The 20,886-nt window shown below is 43.2% G+C and overlaps 1 protein-coding gene across 5 annotated transcripts in view; it reads right to left on the bottom strand.

The window, feature by feature from the left end:
• Positions 1-20,886, bottom strand: part of CHRDL1 (chordin like 1) — a 115,137-nt gene that overhangs the window by 69,190 nt on the left and 25,061 nt on the right. For all 5 annotated transcript variants that reach the window (XM_033849623.2, XM_004312411.3, XM_019949433.3 and 2 more), the window contains exons 3-4: positions 19,431-19,543; positions 16,760-16,853 (exon numbers count right to left, since the gene is read on the bottom strand). In XM_033849623.2, coding sequence (XP_033705514.1) covers positions 16,760-16,853; positions 19,431-19,543 — 207 coding nt within the window. The remainder of the gene's footprint in view (positions 1-16,759; positions 16,854-19,430; positions 19,544-20,886) is intronic.

The following is a 20,886-nucleotide window of genomic DNA, read 5'->3' as shown; positions in this document are numbered from 1 at the left end:
CTACAGAAGCCACTGGTCACATGTGTCTACTTACATTTACACTTACTGACATTAAATAAAATTTAAAATGCAGTTCCTCAGTCATACCAGTCACATTTCAAGTGTCCAACAACCAAATGTGCCAGTGGCTGCCATATTGGACAGTGCAGACGTAGAATATTTCCATCATTGCAAAAAGTCTTACTGAACGGCACTGGTATAGACAACATGCCCCAAGGATGTCCAGAGAACACAGAACTTCCCCTCCATGACTCCTAGGCCTCGGCTCATTGCGTCTGTTTAGCTATGAGAAACGCTGCCCATCGCAGACAGTGGGACTCTGCTCTGGCCACCATGATTGCCCCACTCAGGGTGCTCCACTGACTGCTCCTTTGATCTTTCCCCAGGGCCTCTGGGAAAGCCAGAGCCTCCCGGCCCTCTCATGAAAACTTCCCTATTAAACAGAACTATGAATAATCTAGATAATCCAGCAATTCATGCATCTTTTAGAGCTCCCTGGGCTATGTGCCCAAGAGGTATGGTATGCAGAGTCTGACAGAGCCAGTGCGATCGATCAGTGAAAGTCAGTATTGTACTTATTAGTTGGGAGAAGCGAGCAAGGCCAGCACTGAGGAGAAAGTCCTTACATGCTCCCTCCACAGCACTACTAATAACATGAAAAAAATTATCCAATTTAATCCCAAAGACTGATTTCAAATCAAAACAAAGCAAATAAAGCAAAGCAAAACAAAAGGAACAGCGAGAGAGGCACAAGGGCTCCCCAGGGTTCCTCTAGCTTGTGCGATGGGTGTGGGTGTGAGTGAGTGAGTGTGGTGGAGTGTGCACATGAGGGTCACTGCGGTGTGAGGGGGGATGGTGGGGAGGGGAGGCAGGCTTGGAGGCTTCGGGGGTGAGGGCTAGGCGAATGTGCTCTGACTCAGAGGAGGACTCTCCCTCCGCTTGCTTCTCTCAGCGGGGTGAGGAGAATTTCACTTGTGTCAAACAACCTCATGCCCAATTCCTCTGAAGGGGGGCGGGGAGGACAGTGTCTAACACAGAGAGTGTTAATGGCTGCTATTTTAACAATCTAAACTCACTGCCCCAGGGCGCCAGGAGAAACTAAACAGTCTTAACTGCAAAGGGTGCAATTTGAAAAAATCAAATAAATAGCTGAAGGCGCACTCACACTGAACTTGTGCCCAACTCGGTGTCAATCAACAAGTTTCCACTGAATGCTGGACAAGCCACCCCCTCTTCCAAAAAGAACACAGAAAACATTGCAAGTTCAGTTTGGGGGCAGCTGGACGATCTTATGTATCCTGTCCTTCCCAGTTTTTTTTTCCCCCCTTTTGCTCATTCCTTCTTCAGCTAAGACTTTCGTTCCCTCATCCAGCCCCTCCCAAGTTAATTTCTTTCTAATGCGTCTCCCTGGCTCTGGCCCTCAGTGCTATGCTGCTTCCAGTTTGTGTTCCTACACATGAGGACAGACCTGCCAGCCTGGGCCTCCAGGCAGGGCTGCCCCGTCTGCACAGCAACAGCCTCCCACCTGCCACGTGCCCCAAGTGGAGACCGAGAAAACGAATCCAAATGGACAACAAATTATGGCTCCATTTGCCAAAATTTACATTTTGATAAGGCACATGCTGAAAAGTTCTAGTGCTCTAGGCTTAGGATGTGGTCTAGGCACCTGTTTGAAACTAGCCAAACACGGCCACCAAGTCTTAGCGGAAAAGCCTCATCTCCATCCTGGCCAGTGTGTTCCTACTTCCCCAGACTGAACCCTGGCCCTGTACTCTAAGATAATGATGAGAGCTTGCATTTATGGAGGCCTTACTATGGGCTGGGCCCCATGCTAAGCGCCTTACATGTACTAATTCATCTAATCCTCACAACAGTCCGTTGAGGCGGGAACTACTTACCTACCCGCTGGCGCGCGCACACACACAATCTCAGACACGCACCTCACACGCGCGCACACTGGCACTGAGTGCGTGTCCACTCAAAGAAGCCTCTCTGCCGTCTCCTCAGTGCTCGGGTCTTCAAAGCCCCCTCCCCAAAGTCTCTCCACTGACATCTAGAATTCTATCGGTTGTGATTTCTTTTAGTTAAGCGTTCACCGTATCTGTTGATAAAAAGTGAAGCCCCGCCCCCCGGAAGGGGTAACCCAGCCTCCTTCCCACCAGGTGACAGTGACAATGGGAGAGCTGAGTGGTTGGGAGAGAGGGGAGCATGTGGAGGACTGAGAGAGAGGAAAGGGGGTGCAAAAAGATGTCTGGGAGTACTAAACACAAATGTCTCCTCCTCCCAATGTCTGCAGTGGGCTGGGTGTATGTCAAACTCTAGGACATATGAGGTCCTTTGAGACTAGGCCTCCATCAACCTGACCTTTCCAGCCTCTTCCTTCCTGCACAGTCCATATTCACTCCAGTCATGGCCCCTCCACATGCCTTTGTGCATGCCCTCCCCTTCCCCCTTCTCCAACTGGCAAAGTCCCATTCATCTCTCAGAACCCAGCTTGGATGTCAAATGTGGACTCCTCTCTTACGAGCCTGGCTCCCGGCTCTTGTACAGGGTCTCTCTCTCCTGTCTCTGCCTGATGGGCCTTCATCCATACCTCTACTGGGGTACTCATCACATTATGTTGTAATGATTTCGTCATGCCTGTCTCCTCCACTAGATTGTGAGCTCCTTGAAGCAGGGACTCTGAAACCTCAGCACCATACGTGGGACCTGGCCCCAAGCTTGTACTCAGTGAAATGAATGAATGAATGAGTGAATGAATGAATGAGTAGACGTGCACCATCAACTCTGGTTGGGAGGAGACTCCCTTTCCTGGGCTCCTCTGGGTGAGGCTGCTATCCAGTGTTTCTCAACAGGGTCACCACTAGAATTTCGTTGTTCCTAGTCACTTCTTCACTGCACTGTGTTCCTACTCACTGTGAAACATTTAGCATCCCTGGTTCCTCCCACAAAATGCCAAGGACATTCCCCAATCACTGTGATGACCAAAACGGTTCCTCAACATTTCCAAAGCCACGAGGGTGGTAGGGTGATCCTCCCTGGTTGGGAAGCAGCACTACAGCAATGGTTTCTAGCCCTGATCCCGGTGGTCTGAGAGGCCCCCTGCAGTACGGTCATGCTGTGCTCCTGCACAAGGTGCTGGATGACAGGCTCCAGCCAGAATGTGAATTAGTAAGAAAGTGGGGAGTGAAGCAGCCCTGGTCTGCTAACAGGAATTATGGCAGCCTAATCAGCACACAACAGTACAAAGAATCCTGCTCAATGTTTTTACGACTGGGGGCAGCGGGAGGGGTCAGACCTAGCCAAAAAACTGAAAAACCCGTAAAACTTTCAAGGCAGCCCAGAGATTGTTACCTTGTCTCTGAGTCCATTCTCAGCATTGCCCCCATGTTTCTGGCAAGGCTCACTCTACTTTGAAAACATCAGCATTACTGGGCATCACCCTCACTCAGGGCACCTCTGAAAATCTAATTACAAAGAAATAGAAAAGAAAGGCAGAGGTGATGCCATTTATTTTATCCTTCTGCCTGACACTCATTAAACCTGTCACCTGTTTCCTTTAGACACCCCACAGCTTTCTTTTTTTTGCTTATTCTTTTTTTAGTTTTATTTTATAACCATTTAAAAAATGAAGTATAGTTAATTTACAATGTTGTGCTAGTTTCAGGTGTACAGCAAAGTGATTCAGTTTATATATATATATTCTTTTTCAGATTCTTTTCCCTGAGGCTGGAGACATATGGTCAGTGCCTGGGCACGCGGCTGCTGTCATTGGGCTCTACGGGAACAAGTACCGAGTTTCAGGCTTTGCCCGCATTCTCTCTTAGAGTTGCAATCTGGGGACTCAGGATTTAAGTTCCTTCTCTCCCCTGCTGTACACTGCCTTGCATATATATACCTCTTTATACTTTTCAAAGCAATTTCACACATCCACTTGGTTTTCACTGTCAATGCAAACCTTCAGAGAAGGTAGGAATTATCACTCGCATTTTGCAAGTTGAGAAAACAGGCACAAAGACGCTAGCCGGCTCTGTGGAAGTCCCACACTGAATTAGGGGGAGAGCAGGGTTAGACCCCATCTCTTCACTGGCTGTGTGCCTTCCTGCCTCCCCCACCTTGATAGCACAGTACAGCCTCACCTGGGGGGAGGGAAAGCCGTACCCATACAACTGGAGCTCTCTCTCCATCCCAAATGTGGTCCTGATTCTGGAAGCCAAATGGGCCCTCTAGTCAGTGATATAGACCTGAAGCCAGATGGCCTCATCCAGATGCCAACACACTGGTGCACCGTGCAGCTTGGAAGTCAAAGTCCCAAATGCCTTCTCCCTAGTTCCAAGGGCATACCCGAAGGACAGAGAGCACACCCTTCTCCAGACTTGGGTATCGCTCTGCTCTGTGCAAAAACAAGCAGACAAAACCCAGACCAAACCAAACCACACAACAAGAAGACCAAAATAATAGAGACAAGTAAACAAAAATAGTAGTCCCCAAACGGCCATATGCACATACACAATCTTCTGCTCGATTGTAACATTTAAAGGTCTTCTGGTCACCTTTTGCCTCCAGTCATAACCACCAAAACAAATGAAAATGTAGTGCCATTTAAAAATATGTTATGCTGGGAAATACAACGGACACACCTAAAACATAAATGTACAGTTGAATCGAGGATTATAAAGCCAACACCCTCGTAACTACCGCACAGGTCAAGAAGGCTCCATCCCTCCCCACTGGAGGTAACCACCATCCTGACTTTTGGGACGATCACTGCCTTGCTTTTCATTAGAGTTTTATTACATTTATGCACCTCCCTCAACAATACAGTTTAGTTCTGCCTGTTTGGAACCTCACGTTAATTGAATCTCATTACATGCATTTGTGCATGTCGGTGCATCTGGCTCTTACTCAGCGTTAAGCCTGAGGTATAATCTACTGACTTTCAAGAGACTTCTGCTCCCCTTATTTAAGCCTGGAAATCGATTTCTTCCTTGTACCTAACTTTTTATGCTGAAGCTCATTTTTGCCCACTCTCCCCATTTGGAGATGGAAGGAGAAAGCTGATTAGCATCCTCTAAGACCCATTTATCTTTCTGACGTTTGTTGAAGTCCCTTTAGTCTTTCTTTCACCAGGCTCAGTAATCACACTTTTCCTTCAACATTGCCTCATAGGTTTGATACTCTAATCCTTTAATAACCTTTCTAATAAAACCATACTGAATAGCTCCAGACATGATTGCCCTCAGAAAGCAATCTCAGAGGAGGCCCTTTCGGAGATGTACTTCTCCAGGTAAAGGGAAACAGGGATACAGTTCTACCCCTATGGGTTTCTCCAAAAGATAACAAAAGCTGCCAGTAATCAGCTCCTAATACATGATGCTCTCTGAAGTTCCCTGGGAAACATTAATAATGAATACGTCTGTCTTTCAAAACCCAGCATTTCACACAGTCATTACTGGCAGTTACTGCTTGTCAGACCTGTCACTGTCAAAGACAATGCGGTCTCTGCAGTCTTCCTCATCCTCTGAAAACTATGCTCAGAAAACCAACGTTTGCTAGATTCTTCTAAGACCCCTTGGTTATCTCCTGACTTTGCTTTCTCATCTCTACCACCAGCCTCTTCTCAAATTTCTTTTCCATTCTTGTCCCCATTTAAAAAAGAGACATGCTACAACATGGATGAACCTGGAAGACATTCTGCTGAGTGAAATGAACCAGGCACAAAAGGAAATACACTGTATGATTCCATTTATATGAGGTTCCTAGAGGAGTCAAATTCACAGAGACACAAAGTAGAATGGTGGTAGCCAGGAGCTGGGGGAGGGGGAAATGGGGAGTGGTTTATAAGAACGGAGTTTCAGTTTGGGAAGATGAAAAAATTCCCGAGATGGATGGTGGTGATGGCTGTCCAACAATGTATGTGTATTTAATGCCACAGAACTGTACGGTTGAAAGTGATTAAAATGGGAAATTTTGTTATATACACTTTGTTACCATAAAATTTTTTAAAAATAAAAAAGAGATTTTTTAAAAAGAAGGAAGGAAGAGAGGGAGGGAAGAGGGAGGAAGGGAAATAGAGAAAGAAAGCGAGGAAAAAAGCAAGCCACATTTCCCTGCCCGTCTTGTTCCCTAACCCTAACCCCCATTTCTCTCCTATTAAAATAGTAAAGGAATACCGCCTATAAAAGGTAGGGTGGTGAGCGTGGACTCTGGTTTGGCCTTAGATCCCTGAAGGCAGGATCTTGTGAATGTGAAGAATTCAAAGCTGCATGAATTTGCTAAAGGAAAGAAAATCGAGCTTCCAGGGACACTCACCTTATCTCTCTGTTTTAAAAGTAACCTCTACTCCCAAGTTTGAGGTCTTTCTTTTTCTCCCCAATTAAAAAAAAATCCAACCAGCCTTCTTCCTCCCCCTCCTGCAGACAACTTTGATTTATCCCTTTCTTTAAAGATACAGTACATATACATCATAGACTCTCTCCAATTGAGGGAGTATAGCCCTTAAAAAAACAGAAAAAAAAAAACCCTGTTTCAGCAGTCACATATCTATTGCTGGACCACTTCCCACTCTCTGGGTCTTAACGTGTATGTGGCGAAGACAAAAGACAACACACCACGATATCTCTAAAATAGACTACTTTATGGCCAAAAAAATGGAGTTCTGTGAGGAGGTAGGTTTTGGAACAGATTTTAATAACTGTCACCCCCAATCTACCAGTTTCTAAAATCACTTTTAGGGAATAGCTGACGGTGTAAAAAATCGAGATACGAAAATCAGAGGAAAATCAGCCTAATAAAGACTGCTATTTATCTTAGAGGCTGCAAATAATCTGGTAAATCTTTTGGGCTATAGTTATTTTGCATCCAAAACCCTGAAGTGAAACCCTTTGGCTCTAGACAACAGATAGCAAGGATATTTGGTTACTTCTGAAACGTATTGGTTTTAAGTTAAGAACCCCAAAGTGAAAAACTTGAGAGAGTTAGCAACTCATCCTAGAAACCACTGTGTCTTCTGCCACGAATACAGAACTTATCCTTGATGTTACAGAGAGGCTCCTCCTTCACCCCTACCCACCCCCCGCCCCTGCCCCTGCATAACTCTTCCAGGTACCCAGGTTAGTGGCCTCAGGATCTTCCCCCACTCACCCCCCATTCACTACCATCAGATTCTGCTTTCTAGATCCTGTGTGCTAGTTAAATTAAAAATGATTAATAAGAGTTATCACCTCCAAAGATAGATGAATTCACCAAGAATCAAAGTCTGAATTCAAAAGATGAAGCTGTAAGATTTTAATAGCATTTCAGGTATCAGGCAACTTGGCAGGGAAGTAGGGTGGGGTGGGAGAAGGGGAGCCTGACACAATGCTGGCTGGACAGGTCACGGGAAACTAAGGTAATCATCTCCTGCTCTGCTTACTCAGAAAGCAGGCCCTGGTTTCTGGATCAGCCCTGCAACCAGGAAGAAAGCTCACTAAAGGACATTTTGCTAATCCTTCCCTTAAAATACCCTAGATGTGACTCTTATTTCAAACTAAGTTGAAAACAGACTAAGCTGAAAACACTGATTTTATTTCAAACTATGTTGATTGCTTTTCCCTTTGAGAGTTTCATTTGTTTATCAACAGAAATTCCTGGGCTAATTCCGAGAAATGCCATTCATTTCTCGCCAACAACAAGTCACAGACAATGGGTGGGGTAGAGGGGTGAGCTCCCCACGGAGGGTCCTTCTTTCTGGACCTGACAGCCAGGGCCTCTGAATGTGGACGATGGCAGAAGAGAAAGGCTCTGGGTGGGAGCTCTGGGAAAGCAGGGAGACCAGCCAGAGGGAACAGTGAGTACATGTTACTGCAGGGTTGGTCCTGGAGGAGTGTCACATAGGCAAAGTATGTTTCTGGGGGTGCCTGTGCTCCCCGTTATCAGAGAAACAATGTTGTCAAGCTGCCCCCGGCTCTCTGCAGATGCACAGGGCCTCGCCCGGGATCTTGCCCAGGACTGCTCTACGCAGACAATGCTCTCACCTCAAGATCTCCCCTGGGCCCTGTTACCATAGTGCCGTCCCCCATCCAAGTGCAACAGAATTACTTGAGGTGCTTGTTTAAAATGCAGAATACCCACTACAGCCCAACGGAATCAGAATTTTTAGTGTAGGGCCCGGCAGTCTGCATTTTATTAAATCCCTTTAAGCACACTAAAGTTTAAGCAACATTCATTTAGGGTCTTGTTCTACAACGGTTGCTACTCTAATGAACTTCTCCAGACTAAGATACTGTATTTACCAATAGCTTATTGCTGTAACATAAACAACTTTTAGAAATTGAATGGCATAACCCAAGACTTCCTAAAACATATACTAAAGAACACTAATCCTGCTAATAAGTACTCTACAAAAACCAGGTCCCATGGCTGAATAAGCTTGGAAAATACTTCATCCCATACACTCACTTATAGAGTCACAGTGCACATTAACATACTAAAGGCTCTGCGAAGTCCTGCATTAAAAGAACCCTGTCTAACTTTCTCTAATCCAGAAACCCTCAAGTTTATTTGACCATATAAATGTTTTCTCTAGTTAACCCTATTAATTGTCCCATAAAATTGTGTTCCTTGCAGCAAACTTTGGGAAACAATGTCTTAACCAAGAAGAATGATTGTAATGGTGGAGGTTTCTTAAATGTAGCAAGCACGGGGGAGATTTATTTGGGACAAATGGGGCTTTTCAGTCTCCCTCAGTGATGTGCCACCTTCTTCACCCTTACATGGGGCCAGCTTTGATTAACGTCCATTGAAAGAGTTCCGCTCTACCATGACAGAAAGCCATAGTTTTCCTAAATGTCTTGTTCTTGTATGGCGTAAGGGCTTCTAGAATGCTAACAGGAAATCACATTCTTTTTAAAAAAGGAACTAAATCCCCAGGGTTTACCAGAGACAAAAATCACCTCACCTGGCAGAAGGCAAGTGGGATGCCACTTTCCTGGAGAAGTTTTAACCCTTTATACTCTGCAGCGTTCAAAGACCAAGTGTATGAGGAAAACAATGGAAATAAACCATGGAAGACAGCGAAAGAGGTCTAAGAGGTAAGACGGCAGTCAGTATAGACATGGAGGATCTACTCATCAACGGTGAACATCTCTGTGGCCACCTCTCAATAATCAGTATAAGAATGCTAACAGTGATAATAATAATAATAAAGTAAAACCTCTGCTATCCAGAGACCAACATTCCAGAATCCTCAGGCTTCTGGATAGCTCTAGACCCAGAAAGAGTTTTTATTAATATACCAATCTTTTGGGAATTCCCTGGCAGTCCAGTGGTTAGGACTCTGCGCTCTCACTGCCAAGGGCCTGGGTTCAATCCCTGGTCGGGGAACTAAGATCACTCAAACCATGTGGCACGGCCAACAAAAATAAATAAATAAATACTCATCTTTTGCAGGCAAAGAAATGACCCTTGATCAATCACCTTGTATGCTATAGCTTTTGTAGTTCCCTTACAAAAAAGGGAAGAGAATATGCTAATTAGCTGTTACTATGTAAAAGGAATTGATCTTTTTCAATCAAACCCAGGAGGCAAGTGAATACAGAATTCAGAAAAGAGCAAAAGGAACGAGCAGAGCACAGTGGCGATTAGACATGGATGATGGCAACAGCAGCAGTTAGCAGCAACCATGAGGATGGCAGCAGATACTCAAAGAGATGAATCAAAAGAAGATGGGAGAGATTCCTCAGTAAGTTAAACATAGAATTTCCATATGACTCAGAAGTTCCACTCCTAGGTATATACCCAAAATAATCGAAAACATATGCCCCACGAAAACTTGTACATGAATGTTCATAGCACTATGCACAACAGCCAGAAGGTGGAAACAACTCAAATGCCCATCAACTGATGGATAAACAAAATGTGGTATATCCATACAATGAAATAGTATTCAATCATAAAAAGGAATAAATTACTAATACGTGCTACAACGTGGATAAATCTTAAAAACATTATGTTAAGTGAAAGAAGCCAGATGCAAAAGACCACATATTTTATGGTTTCATTTATGTGAAATGTCCAGAATAGTAAAATCCACAGAAACAGAAAGCAAAGTAGTGGTTGCCGGGGGGCTGGAGCAGGACAGGTAATGGAGAATGACTGTTTAACCGGCACAGCGTTTCGCTTTGGGGTGGTAAAAAAATTTCAGGAACTAGGCTAGTGGTGATGATTGCAGCAATATTGTGAATGTTCTTAATGCCGCTGAATTGTACACTTTAAAATCGTAAGTTTTATGTTATGTGTACTTTACCACAACTAAAAATAGATAAATCTCCCCCTTGAACTTTTGCCCTTAAAAAAACAAACAACTGGAGGGAGCAAAAAAGGCCTGTCTACCTGATTCCTAAAACACTGGAAGTCACAGACATGGAGACAGACATAGTCCTAAAACTAGACTCCCTTTTTATATAAAGGTACCGGAACACAATGTGCAGACAGGCCAGCGATTACAGACCAAAAAACAGATTCAGAGTGGCTGAGTGACTTGCAGCCCTCACTCTAAACTGTCCAAGGCCAAATGCCATATAGCTACCTCCTATCTTACGTAGTCTGTTTCTGCTATAGTATAGATTTGTGTAATCCAAACTTGTTCATATGTGAGTGGTAGATAAGAGAAAGATGTTGGTGTAAAACAGAAATTGCATTGGTTCCTACATAATTTTCCTTAGCAAATTCATATTTTGTACCATCAAGTGACAGCAACTGAATGCCAAGTACACTAGCACAACTGAAATCAGCGAACCATGAAGGAACACAGTACTCTATCCTATTCCTGTTCACCTCACATTCTCCCTCTTGGCTCAGTTTGGCCGTATGCTCGGTCTTCTAAATGCTTATCACATGATTCTTTCTGATCTTGTGCATTTTTCTCTTGTCTCTATCACTCAGCGGCCTCAACCTTTCCTTAAACCCCCTTCCTTCAAGCTAAAGTCACCATTTTAAAGGATGAAGTCTCTACTGACTGTAACATTCTTTATTAGAAATCTAAGGTGACTTTTTAAACCACACTAGTATTTTACTAGTACAGTTGTTTTATTAGTACTCTAGTTACAAAGTTGCATAAGTTTAGAGTTGTTTGCTCCAATCCTGTTTTTTCCTTAAGCTTGTTATTTTTCAGTGTACAGTTTTGCAGAATGGGAGGATTTTCAGAAAAGCACGTATCGCATTATAGCAGAAATGCCTGTATTCACTAGCTAGCTCACTACCCAACTCCTGTTGACAGAGAAATGGCTTAGGGCTTCCAGCATCTCCTTATGGTAGCACACAGACTATAGTGCATCTGTGGAAAGGTTATTTCCTTACCCTGCCTGAAATGTGATAGACTGGGGTGAGGAGTGCCTCTCTTGGCAAAACCACGCTGTCACTCTCTCTATTAAAACCATATCATAGAACTAAACCTCTTCATACCTAGCTGAAAAGGAAACACTGGATTAGGTCTCTGGTAAGAGATCAAATCAGATATTTTGGCAAATTTATAACAGCTCTTTAATGACCTGGGAATGTTGGAATACCTCTAAGGGAACCCAAGTTTATTCATTCTGAATAGCAAATTCTTAATGGAATGGCCATTTCAGAAAACTGTTAGTGGGGCTTCCCTGGTGGCACAGTGGATAAGAATCTGCCTGCTGATGCAGGGGACACAGGTTCAATCCCTGGTCCGGGAAGATCACACGTGCCGCGGAGCAACTAAGCCCGTGCGCCACAACTACTGAGCCTGTGCTCTAAAGCCCACGTGCCACAACTACTGAGCCCGTGAGCCACAACTACTGAAGCCCACGGCCTACAGCCCATGCTCTGCAACAAGAGAAGCCACCACAATGAAAAGCCCGCGTACTGCAATGAAGAGTAGCCCCCCGCTCACCGCAGCTAGAGAAAGCCCACATGCAGCAACGAAGACCCAACGCAGGCAAAAATAAATAAAATAAGAATAAAAATAAATTTAAAAAAAGAAAGAAAACTGTTAGATAATATCGTGATTTAGGCTCCTGGTCACTATAAAAGTCGTCTTTTGGTGATAAAAATTATACATAAAGAACAGAAGGAAGCAAGTCATATTCTTTCTCTCCCCCTTGCCCCTCTACCATTCAACTCCCCCAAAAGAGAAGATATGGAATTCCATTCCTACAAATCTTTCATCAGGGACAACAGAGAGTCCTGCTTAGAGACTGGGATGAATTTAATGACCTTTCTCACTCCTGTGCAGTCTTGACTTTTTCATTCTGAATGTTCTACCTTCCGCATAGCACCAGCCTCTGGACCCAGTAGAGCCCTGTGGTATGTGACCAAGACTTGATCTCTGCCATGGAGGCCTGGGGCAGTGCTGGAGAAAAAGTTTTCACTTGCTCTTCATGGGAAGCGGTATCGATTTCTCTCTGGTAATTCTGGAAAAGCAGTCTGCATACTCTGATTTCCACGGGTCAGCAGGAGCTACAGGAGACAATCTCAAGTGCAGGTGAGAACCTTGGAAATTTCAGGGGGTAAGAAGTTTAGAAAGCTAGAGCCCTGGGACACACAGAAACAGATAGGGGGTGAAGTCTCCTCTGTTCCCTCCAATGGAAGATGGGCTCTAAGCATGGCAGGTAGACCCTTCCCACAAAGTCCATCACTACCCAGTAAACACTCCCTGAAGTTGCTACTGCTGTAGGATAGTATGTAAAACCTTGCATACATGCCTTCCTTGTTTGTTTTCCCTTTTTGATATAGAACTTGTTCATCAGCTTGGCTTTAAACATTCTATTTTTCAGTGAAGACGGTTTCATCACAGTGCCTTCCATTGGCTTAAGACAGAACAGTAGAGCCCCTTCCTTTGACCAAACATTCCTGTGGCCCTGAAGGCATGAGTTTCCTCATGTCTAATAATCATTGGGGTGGAAGGAATACAGAGGACTCATCACATCCATTGCCCTGTCTCAAAGCAAAACTGTGCCAACTCTCTCAAATGGGTGGGTAGCTTTTTATTTCCAGAAATATGCAGTAAAGAGACTAAAATCCTCCTTAGTCATTTATTCTGGGATTTAACAACCACTGTGTCCCAAAGTTCTTTCTTTTATCAAACTCCATTCTTCTCTGCTATGGTTTAAACCTGTTTATTCTTGTTTTATCTTCAACAGAAAAAAAAATAGCTGGTTTGCATTCCAGTTCCATATAGCACAGAGAGCACATGAGAAAACGCCCTGCTATTTTCTGAACAAAGAAGAGTGAGAGACGAAATATAAAAGTAAACATAAATAAATAAACAAAACTGCAAAATCATCCTCAGAAACAAAAGTAAACTCTCTATGAAATAAAACACAGGCAAAAGTACAGCAATAAATGGGGGCCAAAGTGATATGGTCCACTGGCAGCTGGGACCAGATATAGACAGTTATATCCAGACAGCTGAGTAAGAACTATGGCCTATAAATGGCTTCCTATGTAAAGCTGGGGACTAGAGTCACACTCCTCACATGTAAACAGGGGCTGACATAGCTCTGCCCACCCAAGGTGGTTCCCTCACATGGACAGATTGCCCAAGATGGGCAGCTGCAGCTGAGGTCCCAATCCAAGGTCATTATCAGGGACTACCCTTGCATAAGAAAACAGAGGTAGAAATAGACCATCTAGATATGAGGAAGCCCAAGGTGGGACACCAACTTATGACCTGGTTTAGTGCTACGTGAACTACAAGGCCTGAAACAATGCTACCACAAGAAAGGAAGGACTTAGGCAAGACAAAAACCCCACGGATGATGAGTTTTTAAACAAAAATTTCAGAAAACAAGCGGAAATCTGGAACTAAGAAAAGCTATGAAGAAACCCAATGAAAGTGAGAATTCACAGCTGAAAAAAAATGGATATTTGAACAATCAGAAATGGACTTTAAATAAATATTTAAATACCTTAAAGAAACAAATAAGAGAATAAGACCCCAAGAAACAATAACAGGGGTTTATAAAATGGCAATTTGTAGATTTTTATATATCAATAATTCAAAATACAGTTATTGGGGAAAATACAGTTATTAAAAATAAAACAACAAATAAAACCCAACAGATAGTCTATATAGTAAGCATGAAAAAGCTGGAGAAAGAATTCATGAATTGGAGGACAGAGTTGAAGTAATACATCATTATAGGGAGTATTCCAATATATCATTATGGGGAAAAATAAAGGAGACATTAAGAGACTCAGAGTGTAAATTAAATGAGCTGCAATGACATATACCAAAGACAAGATTAAGAATGAACAAAAAGAGAGAAGGAGAGGTAATTTTCACAAAAATAATGACTTAAAATGGAAGAGAAATTTGAGTCCTTTGGCGGAAAAAAAATCATGTGCTGAGCAGGCTAAATAAAAACAAATCATACATCAAAACACCTCATTGTGTGCATCAAAGAAAACAGAATATCTTAAAAGCTAGAAGAAGAAGAAGACGGATTACCTATGAAAGAACTATAATCAAAGAGCAGACTTCTCATCCACAAACAAAGGAAGTCAAGAAACCATTTATTAATATCTTCAAAGTGCTGAGGGAAAATAAACGTGCACCTATAATTTTATACCCAGCCAAATTATCATTCAAAAATGAGGGCAAGGGACTTCCCTGGCAGTCCAGTGGTTAAGACTCTGCACTCCCAACAGGGGGCCCAGGTTCAATCCCTGATCGGGGAACTAGATCCCACATGCATGGCACAACTAAGAGTTCACATGCCACAACTAAGAAGTCTGCATGCCACAACTAAAAAAAAAGATCCTGCCTGCTGCAACTAAAGATCCCGTGTGCCGCAACTAAGACCCAGCACAGCCTAAATAAATAAATAAATATTTTTAAAACATGAGGGCAAAATAAAAACATTTTTGCATATAAGGATTAGGGAACTTCAGTATCACTACCCACAGAAAGAACTGTTAAAGGTTACAGTTAACACGAAAAATGAACTCACAAGGAAGTGACCTACAAGAACAAGAAGGCAAAGGAAATGAACAGCTGGTTTCTATACTCCATAAAATGGGCTTTTAAAGTCTTAAAGATAATGGTGTTTATTTCTTTCCATTTTATCTTTTCTGGGACTTATGACCTCAATTCTTTTAATACTTTCTTTTTCTCTCAAAAGAACTGCTAGCTTATACTTTCCGTTTTTCTCAGTAATTGCTTCCTGTTATGCAGCTGGGGTAGATGACAGCCATCTTCCACTCTGTGCGCTTCCACCCTATGCTCTGTGTCTGGGCCCTGCCCCAACCTCCTTCCTAGGAAAGAACAATTTCTGCACAGCCATTTAGATCAATTCCTATGACATTAGACCACTTTTAGAGACTTCTGGGATAAGCAGCTTTTATAAGGCTATTTGACAGGCAACCTGCCAGATGAAAAAAAAAGAAAGAATCCTCCCATACTACACCCTTGTAATCCAGTTTAAATAGAAGAAGCAAATAAACACAGACAAGAATGGTACACTTCATTTAGGGATTTATTTTATTTCAAAGAACAATGTTTAGGTTGATGATATGCCAAGTCAGTCTCTCATATCTTGAAGCATATACTATGGTCACCAATACTCAGAATGATAAACCTGTGACATGGCATGATCTTTTGCCATCTGGGAAAGAATCCCAAAGAATCAGAGTGTATTTACCAATGTAAGAAAGTATAAGTTATAAAGGTGGTGACGAAAAGGGCTTGGGGGTTTCTTCTCTATTCTACAAAATCTCCATTCCTGTAACATTTCAGTTAACCGAGTTGTCACTGAACCTCATTCCTAGCCTCATTCCTACCATTTTTGCCCTGACGCTTTTGGTTTCTCTAGTGGTTCTTCATGTTTTTAGGGTCATGAATACCCCTTTAGAAATACCAATAAAGCTATGGATCTCCTCTAAAGGAATTTACACACATACATTGTTACACCAAAAACTGCAAACAATTTTAAAAGGTTTGCTAACCCCCCCCCAAAGTCCACCCATGGACCCCAACTCCGTCCTCAAGGGAAACAGAATCAACTCACAGGACTACAAAGCTTCTACTACCTAGATGGCAAGATGATCACTTACCTAGGACTGCTGTCAGGCCCATGGGCATTCTCTGAATCATTCTGTGCTTGCATGCCTCTGGTGTGGGAGCCAAGCCCCAGACGTGAACAAAGTGTCACTGAGACAGCCCCTGCCTCAAACACCCTAGACACAAACCATGAAGGTAGACGTTCTAATAGCCTTGGGGAAAAGTCTCTGCCTGCCTTCCCCTTAGCCTTGCTCTGAACAATGTATACATACTAACTGTACAGTCTGGAGCAGGCAGGCAGCTTTATACTGTCATAAACCCCACTGGTTCAGCTCCTTTGATTTTTTGAATAGCCCCTCATCATTTAGAAGCTATGGTCAAATGCAATTCCAGCACTAATTGTGTAGGACACGTGCCTCCATGCTACAACTCCCCTGGTGTCTGCTGCCCATGGCAGGAAGAGGCTGGTTATGGAAGAAAAATCTCTGGGCCACAATTCCCTTCCCCCAGTTGACATCCACCTTCAAATGATTAAAAGCCTAATGAAAATCTGTTACTGGGTACCCAATAACTTATTAGAGCCTTGAAGAGCCCACTTGGGCTATAAACAGTATTTGGAGGCCGGTGCACGCGCTGCCTGAAAGTGTCCTATTGTTATTCCTGTCTGGAAGTTTCCCCTTCTGAAGAATTAGCGGAAAGGGGTGGGTTGGTGGAAGAGGGAGAGCCAGGAAAGAAAGAGGCGAACTGGTTTACCTGGGCAGCGCGGGCAGCAAAGATGAGGAATATGCACGGGAGAGAGGCAATGAAGGCTTGGACATCTGACTCGGCTGCAAAGCACGTTGCCGTTCTGAAAGAGAGAGGCAACAACAACAACAAAATAAATGTTTTTCAAGGTCACTGGGATCATGCCAGTTTGGGAAACAGTCATGCAGGGACTCACCCAGACGGTGAAGAACACAGTCCCGAGAAACTGAATGAAATCAGCATTTTCTTTCCTTTTCTCATCACTAGCGCCTCCGCTGGGTTGGTTGATAGCTTACTGGCATATTTTTCTAAGGATCACTACTGCCCCAGTTTTCAAAGCCTCCCACAATTACTGGGAGGCTTCTTCTGACTTGGCTCTGTGACGTTTCTACCACTCCCCAGTTCTTCACGTCTTTTCCAAGAGCCTAGTGTGATTTCATAATCACCTGTCCAATGTCATGGAAGGAAGGGATTAATGAGCAATAGGTCCCTTGAGCAAGGAGACAGCCCTAGCACATGGACCCTGGATTCCACATAACTCTTCCTTGGTCCTGAAGACTGAGTGCTCCCTCTTCTCACTTCCTTTTCAAGTCAGAATTTTACTGAGAACAAGCTAGAGTTTGGAATTGAACTGATTAGCTAGTATGACTGGGGGAGGGGGCGACTGGGTCCCTGCCTGATTTACAGTGACAAGATCCCTAGCTCTGACAGCTTTCAGCCATTGCTAGAACAAAGGAAGACTTTGGAAATCAATTTTGCATTAACATTTTCCATCTATAATTCATCTGAAGTATGGGCTACTTGTATCCATCAGGGTTTTGTGGGGGAAGAGGGTAATGAAGAGGATGTAGAGAGAAGATGCTTAGCACTTGAGCTATTGGCATTGGGATCACAGTAACATTTTCACTGCCCTGCAGATAGCAAAGCCTCATCCCCCAAGGGTTAGCTGTCCATTTCTAATGCGTTGGGTCAAGAATCTGACACCATCATGCCATACCAGGCAGTTAATCGGTCTCCAGATGCTCTATTTAATAACTGCCCGAGCTAGTTAAAGACGCAGGCTTCTTTTACCCCAATCTGAATCACCTTACCACAAATCTTTTTCTTTTCTCATGTATTTTCTAGAATAAATTTTTGGAGCATTGCGTTTGGAAACACCACGGAGCCTCCTTACGTGTCACACTCCTCAGAGCCAGGTGGTGTCATCTTGAAGCGAGATCACCAAAGCATATCCGAAATCACTGCACCTGGCTGAGGTCTCAACTGATTCCTCCTTAATGCCTTATACTGATTTCTGTTCTAGAGTTAATAGGTTAATAAAAATAATAACCACAATGAGAGTGATGTTATGCAGTTAGCATTTCTCGAATATTGACTGTGACCAAGCACTGTTATAGGGGACTGAGATGGATTAGTGAATTTAATCCTTACCATAACCCTATGAAATAGGGAATACCATTACACCCTTTTAAAGGAGAAGATGTTGAAGGAATCCCAGAGAGGTTAGATAACTTGCTGAACATAACGCAGCTCAGAAGTGGCAGAGCCAGGCTTGGAAACTTGGACTGTCTTGATTCTAGAGCCCTGTGGCCTGTTAAGACCACCTAATGTTGCCTGAAGGTTAGGTTTCCACATGCTCAAAATTCTGAAAGCCCAAGTTTCTATTCAAATGGCAAAAGAATCAGGCTTGCAAGTGAGTGTTCCTGTTCTACCTGGGCGCTGGCGAGGAGTTGCAGTTCACCCATGAGGTCTCAAGTGAGAGGCTAGTCTTGAAAATTCTTTCTATATGTTCAGAATTCTCAATCCTCAAGGCCTAGTACAAGGCCTCCTTTCCCAACTGGCTTAATGTATTGGTTCTCTACCAGGGGCCACTTTGCTCCCCAAGTAACTTTGGCTATGTCTGGAGACATTTCTGGTTGTCACAGCTGGCGTTGGTGCTACTGGCTTCTAGTGGATAGAGGCCAGGGGTGCCGCTAAATATCCTACAATGCACAGGACAGCTCCCTACAACAAGAAATTATCTGTCCCCAAGAGTCAACAGGGCTGAGGTTGAGAAACCCTGGCCTAGTATATGATGGTAGAGGCTTGTTTGGAAAGGTGCACCATAGCTGTGGTCCTGGGTCAGGGCCATGGCAAGACGGGACTACCTGCTTTGGCTATTGCAAAGATGGCATTTAAGCTGTCCAAATGCCTCTTTGAGTGACTGGACTGGAGCCAAGGCCAAGCCAAGAGAACTCTAATCCTCACAAGGTACAGGCCAGGGTTTCACAACCTCAATCCTAATTACAGTCGTTGGCTGAAATAACGTAAAATACACTCCGTATGAACCAGTGTATAATCTGTCCTAATCTCTTCTCTAAAGGCCAGGCTTGAAAGTGGTATTCAAAAATGATACTGTCTCACAATCCAGGCATTATATTGAGCTTTCTCCTCCACTGCACTTTTTCCATGTCCTATATCATTTGGCTAAGAGACCATTAAGTATCCATCTATAGCAAATACTCATCGAGAGCCCGTGAAAATCAAGCCAAAGACAGGAGATGTGTATTTTTCCTTACAATCTGCTTCCTAACTTCTTTTACGTTTTTATCACTCATGCTCCCTGGCCATCTAGGCACTTGAAAGCATCTCTGCATGTCGAGGAGCAAAGTAGGAAGTCAAATGCCATCGGAGATTGTACCTCAGAGCAGATGCAGTTCACGCAGTAAACCAACCCATAAGGTTCCAGGTAAGGATGCCATCTCTCACCCACTCTGTACTTCTTGTCTTGAAACACACAATATGTCTCTGAATCTGTGAGGGAGGAGATAGAATATGCCGGTTAGAAAACACGGACCAATCGCAAAATCCAAAGGCAATCACAGGTTCCATCCATTTTAGTGTACATCAAGAGAAGAGGCATAGGGAATATTTCTAGAACCCCTATGATGGCTCAGTATTTTACATGCTTTCCTTATTTGATTCTACAATGACCCAGTAAGGTAGGCACTATTAGTCTCATTTTATAGGTGAAGGAAATCAAGAGTCATATAACTAGTGAGTAACTGACATGAGACTCAAACTCAGGTTTGCCTGACAGTGAAGCCAAAATCTTGACTACTGCTATTATAATGGTAAGATAAGGGAGCATGCCGTGTGTCTTTTTGGAAAAGGCTGTGCTACCTTGCTTTAGAAATGGAAGCTAATGTCTGAAATGCTGATCTATCAGAACATTCTCAGAGCTGCCTGCTGGTGGTGTAGAGTGATGAATTAAACACATTGTGTTAGGTCCCTGTAAAAGGCTTTGCTCACACATGCTAACATCATTCCATCATTAAACAAATATTTGGGCATTTGATCTTTGTTAGGCACTATGCTAAGCGCTGGGGATAAAATGCTGAGCAGAAACACACACAGTCCTTGTTCTCATTCAACGTATAGACTTCTTGCTTAAACAATTCTCAATTAACTGAAAGTACTGTCTCCTTCCCCTTTGCTGGAATATAATTTTTGATAGCCACAGCTTATCTTGTACCATAGTTACTTGAGCACATACTGTGTTACTTGTCTTATTTTACATCTCTCATTTCTCCATTAAGGTAAAAGGTCCTCGAATGTAGAAAACATTTATTCTTCACTCTCCATCTATCACATGGCCCAGCACACTGTGGCCAATAACTGTAAGCAACTGACAAATGACTAGTAAATGAATTTCCAAATCATGTGGTTTGTCTTCCAATCCCATCCTCTTCTGTCTCCTGCTTCCCATCATACAAGGTCAAAATAAACTGAGACACCTCTTGTTGCAAACACATTAATTTCCCCACACACTCCCCAGCAGATACTGCCTTGATGATCAAAATGGAAAGAATAAAGAAAAGACAGATAAGCAAGAAACAGGAAGAAGATATCTCCCACAAATAAATGATGAATATAAATACAATGTTAGCATCTGGAATATTTTCCATTCATTCAAATCGATAAGTAAAGGACCAACCAATCCAATAGAAAAATGATCTAAGCACATGAAGAGCAATTTAGAGAAGAAATGAGAGCAGGCAATAAACAGGAAAATATGTTCAACCTCATTAGTAATCAGAGATTCAAATGAAAACTACACTGAGATAAATGTCACTTATTGCTTCAAAGACCCTCTG

This window comes from Tursiops truncatus, chromosome X (genome assembly GCF_011762595.2).
Source record: "Tursiops truncatus isolate mTurTru1 chromosome X, mTurTru1.mat.Y, whole genome shotgun sequence".
Taxonomy (NCBI): domain Eukaryota; kingdom Metazoa; phylum Chordata; class Mammalia; order Artiodactyla; family Delphinidae; genus Tursiops; species Tursiops truncatus.
The sequence above is the reverse complement of the archived record's forward strand: the minus strand, read 5'-3'. Positions and strand labels throughout refer to the sequence as shown.